Source organism: Tubulanus polymorphus, chromosome 4, assembly GCF_964204645.1.
Source record: "Tubulanus polymorphus chromosome 4, tnTubPoly1.2, whole genome shotgun sequence".
Taxonomy (NCBI): Eukaryota; Metazoa; Nemertea; class Palaeonemertea; order Tubulaniformes; family Tubulanidae; genus Tubulanus; species Tubulanus polymorphus.
The window spans coordinates 5,176,994-5,193,938 of record NC_134028.1 but is presented as its reverse complement, the minus strand read 5'-3'; the positions used below and the strand labels follow the sequence as shown (position 1 = coordinate 5,193,938).

The 16,945-nt window shown below is 37.3% G+C and overlaps 2 protein-coding genes across 8 annotated transcripts in view; one reads left to right on the top strand and one right to left on the bottom strand.

Annotated features, from left to right (window-relative positions):
- Positions 1–1,692: 1,692 nt before the first annotated feature.
- On the bottom strand, positions 1,693–16,706 carry LOC141904708 (soluble calcium-activated nucleotidase 1-like). 5 transcript variants are annotated; one of them, XM_074793349.1, is made up of 4 exons: positions 16,640–16,706; positions 4,284–4,872; positions 3,650–3,853; positions 1,693–2,947 (listed from the first exon to the last, which is right to left on the bottom strand). In XM_074793349.1, exons 2-4 carry the CDS (start codon positions 4,870–4,872, stop codon positions 2,574–2,576), a joined length of 1,167 nt encoding a protein of 388 aa, XP_074649450.1. In that variant the 5' UTR covers positions 16,640–16,706; the 3' UTR covers positions 1,693–2,573. The 5 variants fall into 5 exon arrangements, with proteins under 5 accessions (XP_074649450.1, XP_074649448.1, XP_074649449.1 ...); XM_074793347.1 differs by lacking the exon at positions 16,640–16,706 and adding an exon at positions 5,604–5,912; XM_074793348.1 differs by lacking the exon at positions 16,640–16,706 and adding an exon at positions 5,035–5,249.
- The window catches only part of LOC141904707 (uncharacterized), a 76,921-nt gene continuing 66,100 nt past the window's right edge, over positions 6,125–16,945 (top strand). For all 3 annotated transcript variants that reach the window (XM_074793342.1, XM_074793341.1, XM_074793340.1), the window contains exon 1: positions 6,125–6,262. In XM_074793342.1, the coding sequence (XP_074649443.1) occupies positions 6,169–6,262 (94 nt within the window). In that variant the 5' untranslated portion in view covers positions 6,125–6,168. The remainder of the gene's footprint in view (positions 6,263–16,945) is intronic.

Genomic DNA, 16,945 nt, shown 5'->3' with positions numbered 1-16,945 from the left:
TCTTTCGTGCACCAGACGGCACCTTACTTTGGTACAGGATATTTGGAATCATTCCAAAGAATGTTTGAAAGAGCCTTGACTTGAGCAGTTTTCCAACACTACCACTTTTGATATTAGAGGTCTACTGTATTTGAATAACATTAAATTGGTTTTGGAACCAAAATAAGCTAAGGCTGGTCTAAGAACTGATTTAGACAACTGTTGTTATTGCAATCAAAGTTGCATTGCTGTCAAAATGCACTGTTAAGTCTAACTCGGGTCGCATAAGGATCAGATCCGATCGTCTGTGATTCGGTTTTAAGAACACTCATGTCACATTGTGAGGTCAAGTTGCCGATGCAGCCTAGACTCGTTTGTCAAGCCTTAGCTACACATAGGTCACCTGAGATCCACGATCATGTTGAACCGAAGTCATGTGATGTGTACATTGCCGTTCATTGGCTACATCCTGATGGTCAATTGTAAGAAGTACAACCAAGTCACATAAGATCCGATCATCGTAAGGAATATAACATGTCCGATCGGCTTATAACTGGTCTGTGATCAGTTTTAATGATCTTAAGTACACTCCTGTCGCAAAAATTCCCCACTTGAAAAAGCAGCGACTAGTGGGGCCGATTCATTACGATATGACAATCGGGTCTGATCTAATGCAACCTGAGTAAGGCTTTAGCGGGGAGATGTATTACAGCATCTCAGTAAAACCATGGACGCACATAGTTAAACAAAGGAGAATGGTCACAACTACCGAATTCTATATTTAGATAATTATTAAATTGTTTTGTTAATCAGTACTTTTATCACCTACTCGTTTGTTAGATGAAGATTCTTTTATATAAAGCAGTGCCATTGATGGTGAATTAGTTTTTATGTGCAGTAATTGATAAGGCTCGGAAAATTGAGACTTTTGTCAAAATATTTGTTAGTTTTTAATGTAAAATAATTAGTCATTGAATATGTGATATTAGCGTGGATTAACTCTTGCGTTCGTGTGAAAGTAACGGTTCGTATTGAATATTTGTATCGCGACCAATATTGTGCTGATGTTTAATTGAGTAGTAACTGCAATCAGTTATTTTTGTGAGTCTGTTAGTGAAAATTAATCGGATACTGAATAAAATTTTATTTTATTGATAAAGTAATTGTATATCCTGTATATCTATTTAGCTTTTACATCATTCAGATTCTGGTTTCCCGAGACTTAGCCTATTGGATTGTTCATTCAACCTCATGACAGGACAGCCTTTGAGGTATTGCCTGCATTTTGTTAGCAGCCAGCAGGATTCGAACCCGTTAGTTACTCGGTACTGACGCCTAATTCCATTGAGCTACTGACGCTGCTTACAGTTGTCAATTTCTGTGCAATTGGATTGGTTTGCTGTTGAAAAGTCTTCAGCAGAGTCCATCACAGGTCCATTTCATTCCTCATGCCTTGTCAGTTTTTCAGTTTACTGAATCGGTATATCTCCTCTTGGCTGTGGAACAGGTTCAGAATTCACCTAGTCGTAAAGTTTTGACCCTAAGAGTTGGAACTGACTTAAACTCTTAGGCAAGATAGATTGAACATAAATCCACGAATCGAGATTAAAAAGTTCCTCTGAAAATTCAGTCTTTTTCATTCGAAAAATAAGCCAACCATATGATTTAACACAAAATATCATTTATTTTTTTGACAAAATATCATACATGATTTTGTACTTCGATCAATGAATGTTATTATCACATCATTTGGAAGAAAGCACCATCCAGCATTGATCTTCCGCTTTAACATAGATAATTACAACATTATTTCCTCGCTTCATTTAACAGCAATTGGTCACATTAAGTTAACAACACCTTTTGCATTGATAAGCTACAAGCAATACAAAACAGTCTTTGGCTGATGATACAGATGAATGATTTCCCAGAAGTAAAAACTGATGTACATAACTGTTGATTTTTCTGGGATTAAATGAACTGTTTTTATGCTGTTTTTGTTGTTACAAAAATTGATTCATATGAATGTTTCCAGCAAATTATGTCATGGGGTCTAGATAATATTGAATAATGAACTGGCCATTTTTTGTAACCCCACTGCAGAGATAGGCCCCGCACTGTAGTGGGATTATTGCACAATATCAAATCTTCGTAAAAATGCCACACATTACAATGCTGCATTTCTTTTACATCTTTACTTGATAAATCGAATGAAGAAATAGACAACACCTACAAATTGCAACTGGTGATGGGTGTTAAAGCGCACGGACACTAAGATAGACTTTAAAAGAGCATTTCATGGACTCTAAAACAACTGTTTAGAGGAATGTTTTAAGTGACTGAACTAAAAATTTCATATTCCATCATTTAAAAAACCAATAACTGTACGCTAAGCAAAGCCAGATATCATTGTTCGTAACAGAATAGCAGGCAACTACGAAGAAACTAGACTACTTTGAAAGCTAGCTAGCAGAAGTAACAATTCAGGCTGGCATTGAAAATAATAAATTAAGGCAGTCAAAATTTTGTAAAATTGAGTGAAATAATTTAGCACTAAAAATAATTCAGGGAACATTTCCAAGCTACGGGACGTGATATCATAAAAACTCGATCCCTTCGAATTTGAAATTTCCTTCGATTTTCATTTCGGTCAATAATACGTTTCCCTTCAGGTCGAACGCGACGATGTACGAGCCGATTTTTCCGCGTTCTTCCTCCGATTTGATAGCTACAATCAACTGATCGTTAGTGTCGGGAATGAATTTAAACGACGAGTACCCGCGTACGGGACTGAACGGACCGATGTGACGCACGTCTATATTATTGAACTGTTCGTCGCACGTGATGAGGATGTTCGTCGCGCGGAACTCGTCGACCGATTCCGAGTAACGCTGTTTGCTCGCTCGCCTCGGCAGGAAAAACCAGCGCTTATGAATGTCGCTCCACACTCCTGATTCGTGTATGATATAACCTGAAATAATTGAACAATGTATCAGTTGTAGAGAGTACAAATTGTGATATGGAACCTCTAAAGGCAATTATAGGGAAACTCTAAAGGCAATTATAGGGAAATGCCAATGGATTCCAAGGATTTGTTAGGTTCACTAATAGTTACTCAGTCTTCTTATACATTTCAAGTGAAAATCAAATGAACTTTTCTCTTGAACGAATCAATCATTAATGAAAACTATAACAATCACTGAGTAGAAAAATCAATTCAATGTATATTTGATGGGTGCTTTGATAATGTATTGAATCGGAAGCCAAAAAAATTCAGTTCTAAGTTGATTGATAATGAACTGATTTTGACAACGCAAGACTGGGTGCTCGTCATGCCATCTGGAGGTATAACTATACGGTATATGCCATTGAAGCCACATCTTAAAAATCTAATTTAGAGACCACAATATTTGGCTACATACTACAAGCCATCATCAGATGGAATGATACAATATTTTGCTCATTATCAAAACAACCAGGATTGATTTGTTTCATCAAAGATTCATAAAAGACTTGTTTGTTTCATGGACAAAAGGAATTTACTGCATCAACTCCAATCCATCGATATCATAGATACAATGCATCGTATTATATTCAATCATGAAATTTGGATATATCGATCCAGGAGTTGTAATATGTCTTGTTTTGCTATCAGTCGGAATATTTAGAATACCTGGATAACTGAATCCCGCAGCTCTTCTCATAGCGTTGTAATTATGATGCCAATCAATATGCGTGACGGCGCCAGTATATTCGATACGTTTTACCCACTGCGGATCGAGGTTTACCAGCTCACCGTCGCTCGTCGTCCACTCTTTACCGAGACCGCCGACAAACATAGATTCATCTTTAACTGCCATCCACTCACATTTAAATCCTGAAACAAATACACGATGAACTATTTTAAAATTCGATGCCGGGTAGAGATAAATTCATTTTCGAGTCCCTATAGTCCTATTCCAAATTCATGAAGCAATCAATCCCTCGCATCTGTTATATCAAAAAATTTAATCAGTATGTAGGCCGCGTCTGATTGTGTAGCAGCACAACTAGATTATTGCTGACTTTGGTGACATAATTAATGCTTTTTCAGCTACCTAAAAATATCCAAAACTTCAGGAATTCATGGATAACAGCAGTCCTGTACTCAAGGAGTTACAATAGACTCTATGAAAAATAATTTTGAATCTTGACAAGAAATGATAAGACCAGGACTAAGATTCTTAGTTCTAGAGTCCTAGTGAACGCCCTAGGAATGTGACAACTGCCTTTCTTATTAAGATATTTCTATCTTGGATTCTTCTTACCTTTTTCATTGAGACCGTTTCCGTCTGAGAGTATAACCCACGGTACGACGTGTTTCTTATGAATCTCGTACACGATTCCCGTTCGGTCGTCGCACGTATAAACTCGACCGTTGAACACGATCAACTCCGATAGTTCCATTCCGCGGCCTTTACTGCCGACGTGCGACACTATAGAATCGATTTTTTCATCCCACTTGATCGAAACGTCGGTCAATCGTTCGTGAACGAACAACCGCCCGTATTTGATATAACTAAACCACGTATTCGAGAGCGTCTTATTACGAGACTCTTGGTCCAAATCGGAGATTATCGCTATTTTATATAGGAAACCGTTTTCAGTTTTGACTCGCTGGCTCAGCGGGTAGTGGTTGTTGTAAGGTGGTATGTTTTCATCGAAACAACGTTTTTCGTTTTCGACTTTCGGGCTGTTTAAGAACCAAATTAGAATCAATACGACTGCAGCACCGACGAGTAAAATAAATGCTCTTTTCTTGACCCGTATAGAAGTTGTGTTTATTTGCCAGGGAAGTGGCGCTTTAATAGTGTTCATCCAACTGTGCGTCCCAACTGGATTATTGTGGTTCATCATCTGTAAAACAACAAAAGGCATTTCATTGATCTTGACTTATGTCATGATAACATATAGGCCTATAAGGGTCCAAGTGACAAGACAATGATGAGTCAGTGTGGCAACTCAAATGCAGTTTTAGATTTCTCAACATTCAACAAAGACCATATAGAGACAATTTACCAGCTAATTGTCTCGTTGTTGAGCTTCTCCTATCTATAAAAAAGGTTTTATTCAGCCGATCGTGAAACAAACCTCCGGTCAATGACAACTATTGAATTGGTTTTTTAGGGGCTGTTCTTCACAATAATCGTTTCGCTGGGCGCTGCCATATTGGTTGGAACGAAAACCTGCACCCTGTCCCTGTGTAGGCGAATTGTCGATAGATCAGAGTTGTATAATAGAAGAAAAACAACTGTTCGAATAATAATGATATGGATCTAGAAAATGTCATGGATTTTGGGAATTGATTCGCTAGACACTTCTAATTTTCCTTTCAATAATGCGCTTTCAGCTTTGAAAATGCAATTTATCTTGTACCCTATAACGTAGCGCCCTCTCCCCCTCAAGTATCTTATTTTTGTTGAATTCTAGATATACATTAGCTGGAAACATTAAAAGAATGTAGTTTTTCTTTAAAACTTCACACAAGATCTTATTCTGATAGAAAAAAATAGTTGCAGGTTTCAAAATTTAAATTAGATGACTCAAATAAGGAAAAACTGTAGTAGCTATTACACAAAAATAACTACCGAGTAAACATTACGGTATCCTCTCGCGTGATGTGTCTTATTTTCGTTAGTTTGTTAATATTACGGGAGTTATACCCTGCAATTAGAATAGAAATTGATTTTATTATTAAAAAAACACATTAAACTGACGAATAAAAGAAGTTTCATTGGATGTAGATTCTTTGAAACTAACATATTTCTTAACTTCTTAATAGACATTGTTATTCTGCGAAAATTAGAATCAAGAAATCACCAGATGACGTATGGCGTGACCTTTGTTCGGGATTCCCCGACGCGCAATACTTCCTGGTTGGTTGGTCGTAGTTACTAGATTACGCTTAAACTTATTTCGTTTACCAGCGCTCTCCGAGGAGGCAGAGGTGGATTACAAGTTTCAAACTTTAACATCGAGCAGAAAAGGAATACTAGCGTTCGTCGCGAATGATTTGACAACATGATCGAATCTCGGAAAACTAAAAGGAAGCCGTAATTTATTTTAAAACTGTTCCAATTCCAGGCTAGGAAACTTGTTTATTCAATTCAATTTCAACCAGTGTTTTGGTAACTTTAATTAACGCTGTCAGCGATGGGCAAGGATCAGGACTTACTGCAGGCTGTGAAAGACAGTGATTTGGCTACGATTCATAAACTCCTCAATAAACAAAACAAGAATAAAACAAGTAAGTTATCCTGCTGGTGATTTTACTATCAATTAATTTTGAAAATAGAATGTTCAATGATTTAGATACTGTCTAAGTGTCAGGTAAGGCCACATCAATTTACCTGAAATATCTGTTAAGAAAATGATACATATATCAAATGCTTATACTTACTAATTGATTTGCGCATGAATTATAACAACATGAAATAATCTGTATTTAGGCTACCTACTTCATTTCTTGAAGGATATTTCAGCAGTGGTTGTTACAAGGTTGCTGTCATCCTAATTATAAGAAACAATGCAATACTGTAGGAGTTTAGTTCAGATTTAAGAAAAATGCGTTCATAGGAAGTTATCAGGTTTTTGTTAGGCCTATATTGAAACGAAGCCTTATATATGGGCCTATAGAGAGTTGCAAACCGGTCTGAGATCGAACAATTGAATTGTCAACGCGAATTGATTCAGATTTTTAACCCCCGCGGCTGAGATTCTATTATATCCCGTGGCTACAAAAACTTTAAATAGATTTTTGCACTAATCGCTGATATTCTAGATCTATTCGCCTTTCATGAACACCGATTTCGGGCGCGTCATGCTGTGCTTTATTTCACTCATCGAGAAAAAATTCGGGCTAATTTATACAAAATGTTTGCACGATGTATATTTAACGGTATTCAAAAATGTAGTCTCACTATTGATATGTCTCACTATATATCGCGCTCGAGGGTAATAGTAGTAGACTATGTTGTTGTATGATCAATATATGATTTTTTACGCTCTTTTGATGATAATGAATGTTTCAATAGCTTAGAAGTTTCGTTCCCTTTAGAAGTTTGGATTGTAAACTAGTTTTAGTACATGTTGGCAGACATAATGATTCTATCTGTATGATGTTTGGTAATGTATCGAAACAAATGCTGATTACAGCTGCTTTACACAGACTTTGTTGTATCATGTTCTTCTATGACATTTTGCTTCATCAAATGGATGATTTTTTCTCAGTCAGTGTCAATTCTACGAAAATTTTAAGTCTTGATGAATTTTCTGTTCAGCTTTGCCATCTTCAGTGATCATGTGAAGATTTTCTGGTTTAAGCTTCTTCTTTGGTAGCTTCATGAAAGTCTATGTCGGTATGAAATTTCAGCAGGTTCTAGTGATCGCTATCGTCGAGGTTGAACTCGATTGTAAGTTTACGAGATAATTTTCACATCTCAAAAACAGCGTGCGAGCTTTGAGCGGCGACTTAAAACCGGCTAGCTCTACTTTTATCATAAAGCGATAGCAGTTTCTTCGCTACTTTTTAAAGTGTTTTTTTTTTTTGGTCGAATAAAAAATGAGAAAAGTGTTCAACAACTTAAACTGTGAGTAGAGTTGAGAAGTTGTGACGTCTTTACCGCGATTGAGATACGAAGATTCTTGGCATTCCAGTTCCGGGAATAGATTTGCTCCGGAGGTGCGTTATAATAGTGTAATTGACTCACTGACAGCGGGGATGATGTTTAACAGCATTGATCGGAAAGGTTCGGCTTTTCTTGTATAAAAGATTGATACGCGTAGATTATGATATTATGCTCTGTGCAAGTATGACTAAAAACAACATTGTTCGGTAGACTGAAAATATGCGTTAATTATGTATCAAACAGGTTAATAAATGATATAGGGACTATGTATTAGTCATCATCTAGGTATCCTTTAGCTCAGTGAGCGTAGTGAATGGAAGATAGAAGTAGCCATTTTATTTTCCCTGGGGCAAAAGAAACACCTCTGCAATGTAAAAAATTCTATACGATCAGAAAGGTCAATTGGCCCTGGTCACTCACTCTGAAGGCTGCCCGGTAATTTCATTGAAGGCTGTCCGGTTAGTTAATTGTTTCCGTTGGTGTTTTTTTAGATGAAAGGATAGGTTCGGCTTTATCCAGCTGCCCTGTCTAGGTAGCCGGTTCTGATTTATTAGTGAAAGGCCTTAATCAAAGTCTAGCCATATAATAGCGGGGAAATATTCCCGCGGGTCTTTCATTCAGACAAGCGAATGTCTGGAAACTAGAAAGATCTTTTGAAACAGGAAAGCAAATGTCTCGAAGTTCCTCTAGCATCAAACAGGGAACTGAATTAGAATTTCGATATTTGTGGCCTTTCATTTCAGTTTCATATTCTCCGTCATCTGTTGTTTTACTATTCAGCATTGATTTCGCACTCAGTGAATTTGTTGCAACTTATACTATGAGTGACTACCGGACCCCGGTACGCAACAACTCACAATAAAGACCCATAATCGAATTTCCGTCTCGGGTTTGCAAATCAGATTATCCTATAAAAAGATGTATATCATAAATCCAAACAGAGATAGAAGCTCGGATGCCAGAGGTTAGGGCCTAACTTAAAGCATCCCGGTGGCTGCTGTATTGTGTGGTTTAAACTGAGCAGGTTTTATGATAAAAAACAGGATGTGGGATAATGCCCGGAAGGTCCAGTATTGTATGGAGGTTATTCATATAGGTCTAGGGTCGCGAGTTCTGCCAGTTTAGCCTACTGGTCTACGAATACAATAATTCCGTAGATATAATCTGCGCGAAGAAAGATTTTAATCATCTCGAGAGCGAGCGTTATTGAATTAGAATCCAGGGTTAAACGTTCTTTTCAATTCGAAGGCAATTGAAATTGTTAGAATTTAATCATTATTCATATATTGGGATCGTTGGTTGTGTCAAACGAAAAATGAGCAAAAATTGTATCAAGCTGGATGGTTAGATTTTGATGCCATAAAAGGATGAAAAAATGGAAAAGAGATTTACGTTCTATAAGAGTCTAAATGAATGTCATTGAAAGATGATTTTCTTGTTGTGGATATCTCGAGTCCATTGGCTTTAGTGTCTTAAGCCCTAGCAACATGACCAGTGATTCCAAGTTTTCAGTTGGTTATTGGTTTTAATTGATCAGCGTGTATAAAGCGTTATTAGATCGTGGAAATTAGACACTCATGATTTAAATGCTTTACAATGGATGAAATGTGTACTTCCATCTTAGAGTAGGAAATTGAATCATTGTTAGAGTATTAAATACTACTATTGGGTTAATGAAGAGAATTCTGAAATAACATATGTTCGAATTATGATAATCCTTAGCATCTGAATGGCCTGTGGGGCAGATCGAGGTGGTTCATAGTATTATGCGCGAGTGTGGAGTGGTTTAACTAAGTTTACTCATGTTTACCGCAGGGGGTAGACCTTGTGTGGGGTAACTAACATGTTCATGTGAACGACACCTAACATGTACATGTGAATGGTTTGTGTCTCTTATGTGATAAAATGTCCACTAGAGTGGAAACAATTAGTATTAACCCTGTGAACGAGGGTGAATGAGGTTAAATGATAACAGTTCAAGTTGAAATTATTTTAACTTTATTAAATTGAATTAAATTGAAGCCTTGTCGAGCATCTGGTTGGTCATTGAGTTGTGGGGAGCGTATTCAGTTTGTCAATGATTTTCAACCATCTACTATTAATAACAGGTCTCTATCATCAGTACACTAGTACTGGTACATAAATCATACTGTTGTTCAGTTCACTGTTAGAGGGAACCAAAGCTGTTACCGCGCTCTGTATTATTGCTACTGCTATTAACGATATTGTCATCGGGACAATAACTTCTCCGATGACACCACGCCGCCCGACTTTTTTCTCAATAAAATGGGCAGGCTGCAAATTGCAGGCAGAAAAAAAATATTTCTATCCATATTTTTTTTCGGCGTCTGATGACGCTTTGTTTCGTAACTGTGACTGACAATGTCGGCAGTTACACTGACATTTGCACGATCAAGCTATGATCCAAAAACAGTTTAGTGGAACATAGGGATAGCTAATTCTAATGAAAGTTTTTGTTTCTATGCGTGGACAGAGCTTAAGACGCCTTTCAATAATTTGAGTGACAATTTTTTTATTCAGTCAACTTAAAACTTCCTTTGTGTTGTTTGGTGTTGTGGTTGTGGATAATTATACACTGAAAATGAAAGATAAAGTCCGAGTGTAGTTTCCTTGAGAGTAGTCTGTTCGATATTTTGATTATATCCTAATAGTCATCTTCGGGAATACTGCAGTTACAATGAAATTATTTGATATATAATACAATCTAGAAGAAAGAGACAAATTAAGTAATCAGAAGCATCTCTTCTGTTCCAGAACATCGGAATTCCCGAAGATGACTGTTAGTATATAGTCAAAACATGTAAACTACTGACTCAAGGAAACATTTCGCCGACTTTATTTTTCATTCTTAGGATGGGATTTTCTATATTATCATTGATCACAGTATGGACCGTATTTCATCAGTAGTTATCAGTGGTATTCCAATGAAGATAGTAGTCAAATGATCATGTGAGGAGGTGGCTCTGAGAACATCCAATCACAGCATTCAGAGGGTTTAGGTGTTGGCTAAGAATGACCATTGTCTTAAACCTCTTTGTTGACAAAATTCGTCGCTAAATATTTATCTACGCTTTCATCGTAGAAAATATAGATTTATGGTTTTTTTCCCACCGTTTTTCGCTGGCACAGACACAGACTAGTTGTATGTAATGATTAATGATGAAGTCAGTACTTAGTCTCTCATTTGACAATATCAATAGTACCGAAGTATTTACGGACGCCGCGTGAATAAAAACCTCGCTTCTTGGGCAGAATTTTTGGTGTCGATATATTTCAAAATGCTTTCTATTATTAGTTGTCGCATTCCGTGTTTTTATAGTGTTTTTCTTAACGAGTTCTCGAGACTAATATACGTTTCAATAGTAGGTCTAAACCTATCAGATCGTGTGTATTTTTATATCTTTTTATATCTCGTCGCTGAAATTTATGTTATAACCTTAGGTGTGTTTTTTACTTCCTTGTTTCTCGGTCTCACGTTTCGTATGAAAATTTTTACTAAGCGATGATTGTAAACTTGCCCTCTCCATTTCAACGGCAACTGGTTGTCACTCGAGGGCTGTCAAGGACTTCGACAATATAGCACCTTCAGGCCACAGCTTGCAAGTCCTTTTTCTGAATTTAGCTACTCTACCTCCAGCTAATTTTCTTCAAATTGAAGTAAATATTTTCGTTCGAGTCATTGCTACAGGGTTGTTACATTTCCTGGGTTCCTGAATTTTTCCGTCAGTTTGTTTCGATCGATTAATGTTAAGGTCTTCTTTATTTTGATCTCGCGCGCTAGTTTATAAACACGACCTGTCGATCGAAGCCGATTACGTCAATAAATCGGTTATTTTCCCCGAGATGAAACATATGGAAAATATTATTTTTCGTGGTAATATTTTTACGGATATTTGTTGTGTACTCGTACACAACATGTATCTGTTTTCGAGCACAATACCCCTGGGAAACTCGACAGTTCATCAGCAAATCGGCTCAGCTGATAGTAAATATAATGACTTAAGAAGAAGTCGTTCCTATATCAATATCATAATTTCAGACAGTCTGATACTATACAAATAAAAAAAAAATCGTACTTATTATCGCAGGCATAGGTTCTATACAAAGGCTTAATACAGTGAACAAATATACGTCGAGATTCAAATCACGATTTGGCTATGAGCCATGAATAAGTTCTTTCTCGTGAAGTATTTCATGGGAACAAATTTAAATTTAGCTTTAGCGTGTGCGTATTTTTGAATGTGCGACGAAGAACGGCTGAATGTATTCAGCGTGTGATTTCAGATGATATCATTGTAAATTCAATACACATTTTCGAAAAAAGAAAAGAACTTACAGCGTAGATGGAGATAAGGCCTAGCTATGATTTATTTCGATGTTTCAAGTCGCTCTAAATTTTGGGCTTAATTTTCATTTTGGTGATAAAAAGCCGATGCAATGGTTTTGTAACTGTTTTAAACTACATCATAGGTGAGACTTTGGCAGCTAGGCCCCTACAGAGAGCTAGGTAGATCGCGGCAGAAAAAGTGAAAAAAATTCTAAACTTTTGAACACTGAAACCAGTTGTTGCAGATTGCTCAGTGGTAGGTGTAGAAGATACTCGTGCCTCGTAGAACAACTGATAGAAAAGTTTACTACGAGTTCTAGTTACGCGAGCTATTTAGAGAAGAAAAATGAACTGTTTTAATTACCGAAGAAAAGTTGCTTTTACATCTGCTCATTCTAAACTATCTATTCTCCTCGGTGCACCTTGACAAAATTATCAAAATAGCTATGCATGAATGACTCAGCCTTAAGGGGGTATTGATATGGGAGGTTAGTTCTTAAGGTTTTAAACGTGCAATTTAAACATTCGGCTCTAGCTCGATTGCATTTTAAATGTGCAAAGTTAATATTGGTGTTTAAGAATAAAATCGAAAACATTATGTTATTTAGTTCGGAAAAATAACTGTTTAACAATCAATATCTACTGCCTATCGGGTATATTCTTTTTAAGGAAATTTACTCTTTGTACTGAACACTGATCAATGAAGTCGCCATGAATTTTATGCACCCGATAACGAATTAGGATTTCAGTAGATTCTGCCATGCTCTCTACCGGTTAACTTGAAAACTTTGACAGTTGTTTGTAAGAGTTTACTCTGAGTTAAAATTAGTTTATTTTGAATGAGTTTACTTAGAGTCAAATCTTAATTCAGAACGGTGGAACTGAATTTTTGAGAAAAAAATCTTATTCCCGGCCTATAGTGCTCCATTTCGCCAATTTTTAGTCAACTCAGTGAAATATTTGGTTTACATTTTTAGATAGGCCGAAGACCCAAGTACCAAATAAGGAACATATTTTATTCATAGACATCGTCAGACGTATTGTATGTAAAATGATGTAATTTTAATGCAGTAAAATACATGATCTCAGTGGTAGCATTGTAGGTGCATAATGTTACTGTTATATAATAACTATTAACAGGTGACCCTATTGCTGTATTTACTGTGTCATTAGAGGAGACCTATTTTATAATTCCTAGTAAGGGGTATGTCAGTCCTGTATATGTCATTGCTCCATAGGGTGAAGACTGAATTAAACTGTTTTTAATTTCGATGCCTCCACATGACCTCAGTTTTCATGATAAAATCAGAATTTCACATGTTTTATTGTTAAGTTGTTCATTGTTTGCTGAAGATAGAGTTTTATCTTCACTTCTGTTGTTAAGCACAGTTACTGAGTATATGAATTAGTGGCCGCCAATGAACTTTCTGATCTAAAACAAGGGTAACTCTATTGAATCGACCGAAAGTCGTAAAGAGATGATATTGAGTTATGCAACTATATCGGCATCTTCTATTCGATGAGCTGAGATGAGCTTTGGTAAAAAATAAGGATGATGTCTTGAGACTCCGTGATTATAAAACATCTCAGTTATCAGTTTCACGAGCGTCGCAGTAACTGATAAACTATAACAGTTTCGAGCGGTATTGATTTTAGAATTAATGCTCGGATTAGCAGTGGCTGTACGATTTTTGATCTAATAATCTCAGGGATTATCGTGATTAATCCCGACGAATAGCTCGAATGTAGTACCAGTAACGGTTCCCGAAAGAACTGCCTCTATTTAGATATCGGTTAGAATATATCTTAGTTTGATTGATTATCAATAAGCTAAAATCGAATTAGAAATCGCTGTCGACCGTCGTTTAAACTGGAGAAAACTGATTCTTATTTTACGAAATAAGTAAATTTCGTGGATAGAGATTTGACAGCCTCGCGGATTAATATCGAATATATCATCAGTTTTATCCGCGGTTTCTCGTTAGCGACCGAGTGGGGATTTAACATCCTAGTTTCATAGCCTTTTCGAGCGGCTCGACAAATTTTTCCTCAATCCGATGTTCACGATATCGTTGACCAGAAAACCGATGAATTGCGCATATATATATGAAATCTGCGGCTTTTAATCTATATTTTATGTATTGGATTATGAATTATTCGTAATAGTCGTGTAAACATCATGAAATACTCTTCAGCCGATACTTGGCGACGGATCTCGAGGATCTGTTATTCGCCCAGTCGTAAACACTTACGCAGTTAGATACAGCCTGCGGTCGCAGTTTTGGTGACATATGGCGTTGGACAGCGATAGCGTTGTGTAGGCTTTTTATTGAGATTCCCTCGGGAAATCTCACACGTCAATGGATCTCGACCGACGGGAATCAGAAATCATTTCAGAGACATCGAGCATCGATTCAGAGGGCTCGTATCTCTTGGAGTGATGTATCTGCCTCTCCGAATTCTGCAAAAATTGAAGAATTAAAAAAAAAAGTTTTTTGGTCGGTCGTGTTTTCATCGTAATTTTTCGAACGAAAATTCTATTTTTGTAATGTCCGTCTTTTTGATCCGGTGATTTGCGAAAGGTCCGAGTCCTGTTGAAAACTGTGCTTGTGCCATATCATTGTTAGCTTTCTGTAATATGCGCGGGAACAACTTTTCTCCATTTCGAGCGTAATGGAATATTTTGGTCGGAAATAAAGATTTCCTATTGTTTCACGTAGTATTGATCCGTACCGGAAAACAGGAGAGGAATCAGCCGACAGTTGTTGAACAGCTCCCTGGGGACGATTCGATCAGTTTTCTATTGTGGTAAGCCTAGGTTTCTGTATTGTCTGTTTGACAGCGTATATTATTATCAACACTGACCAGTACTGAGCGTTCATTAAATCAAATATGAAGTTATAAATGGCTGTTGTGGGATAGCAATGGTGTTTTCGTGCGACGTCGCACGTGTCTATTGTACTCAACGAAAGCATAGAATTAAAATTTCATCATCGGATTAATATCGCTGAGTCATCATCGTCAAACTCTAGGGTATCGGGATCGGTATCGACTACTCCGTTTCTAGGATGAAAAAGTTGTGGATCTAGTGTAACACTGTCTATTAACCCTTTCCGTGCTGCCCAATTCATACTCTTAAGTGCTGGAGATGATTTGTGAAGTCTTGGGAAATTCCACCCCAGTGCGTTGCATAATGGGCATACTGCTAGTATGTCTACACCATGGTGCGGTGTATCACTCATATTTCACAATGTGTGACAGGTGCTGCTATCTTTTTCTAAAGAGATTATTCCTTGTTCATAGTTAAATGGATGCACTGTGGTGCAGTGTATTTATGTCCATCACTGATTTATACACCGCACTGAAAGGGCTAATATCAGACTTGGAAATGTTGTGCTTAACAGAAAATTTCCAGCACATCGATTGCAGTAAAGCGCGCAGCAGTTTGCACCGAACTACTGTCGGGCTTCTTTCGATCATGGTTGACTGAACAGACCAACTGTGTATCTTTATTGCACGGAATTAACTGAAAACTGACAATTGAACCGTGGCACCACCTGTTGAGGAATAGCCTTCGATCAGCTCCTGCACTGTACTACAATCAGTACAGCATCCGTCTTCTTCGTAATAAGTTTGATATTTCGAGGAACACATAATTTTTGTGTCGGTTACTCCTCTGATATTCGCCCTGATTTATATTTACAGTACATTCCCATTTTCCAGTTGTAGCAATTGACCCTGACTTTGTTCTGACTGAATTTCCAATTCGTCACTAACTGCTGTAACTCTAGTGACATTGTCAGCTGCTACATTTATCTCAGTAGGGAATACCAACCATTAAGTCGGTGTCTGAATGCCACCGGAACGTTTCATGTTTTGAATCTAAACTAGGTGCGAATATCTTATCTTACATTATTGATGCATTTTTTACCATCGAGTTGAAAAATACGAAAGCCTTTTAGACGAGTGTGGAGACATGTCTCGAATGATGACGTGCCAAATCATGTCCATGCAGAAGCACGATTCATAAAGAAATAACCTACGATTCTTATCATTTGAATATCCATTTGAAGTTTCAGTTTCATTAGCTTTTGTGACAAGGTCTAGTTTTTTTTCACTATGAATATCAAGGGTTGACTGATAAAATTGGAGACCTGCGATCATTAATGCCCAGGGTATACTGAAGGTTGCTTAATATTATCTATTTTTAAACCGAATATTCGAACTTTGATGATAACGGACAAGGGTTTCCTTTCACATATTGCCCGCGGTATAAATTCTTGCCTAGGTTCTTATAGCTTGACTTACTACTTCTCCGCGCGGAGAGCTACGGAGCTATACGTACTCCAGAACCGCGGCTGTCTAGTGTATAAAAATCTGTTTCTTTACTGAGAAACGCCAGCGTCTTGAAGATTATTTCAATAAACAATGTTCTAGGTTAAACTACGATATAGGGGTATGCGTGGAACGTGTTATCCTTACCCCATCTTAAACATACTAGATCGGGAACACGCATTAATCCGTGCCGCCGCGTACGATGAATTCATAAATTAATTTTATAGCGTTGTAAGAGCCCCCCCCCCCCCCCGATAAATATTTATCTAATTGTTCGTTTAAATTTTACAATCATAAAACAGGTTTATCATACCTTCAGCTGTATCAACTTGTATGCAATAAAAGAGATACGTTGCAGTGGCTGATTAAACCGTCGGTTTTTTCACGTCTTGTTTCATTGATGTTTTGGTTCAGAGGTTCTCGCAGCCCTCACCTGATATAATGTTCGTATGATCTTGTCTGTCTATATACGGCTGAATTAGTTTGAACAGGGAAGTGTGGCTGGTTTTACCACAAACCGATGGAAGAATAGTCGTTTGTGACGGTCAATGCACGGAGATGGAAATTGTGTCGAGTAGGAAAAAAGACATGAGTCAAAAACGGAAGAATATTTCTATTT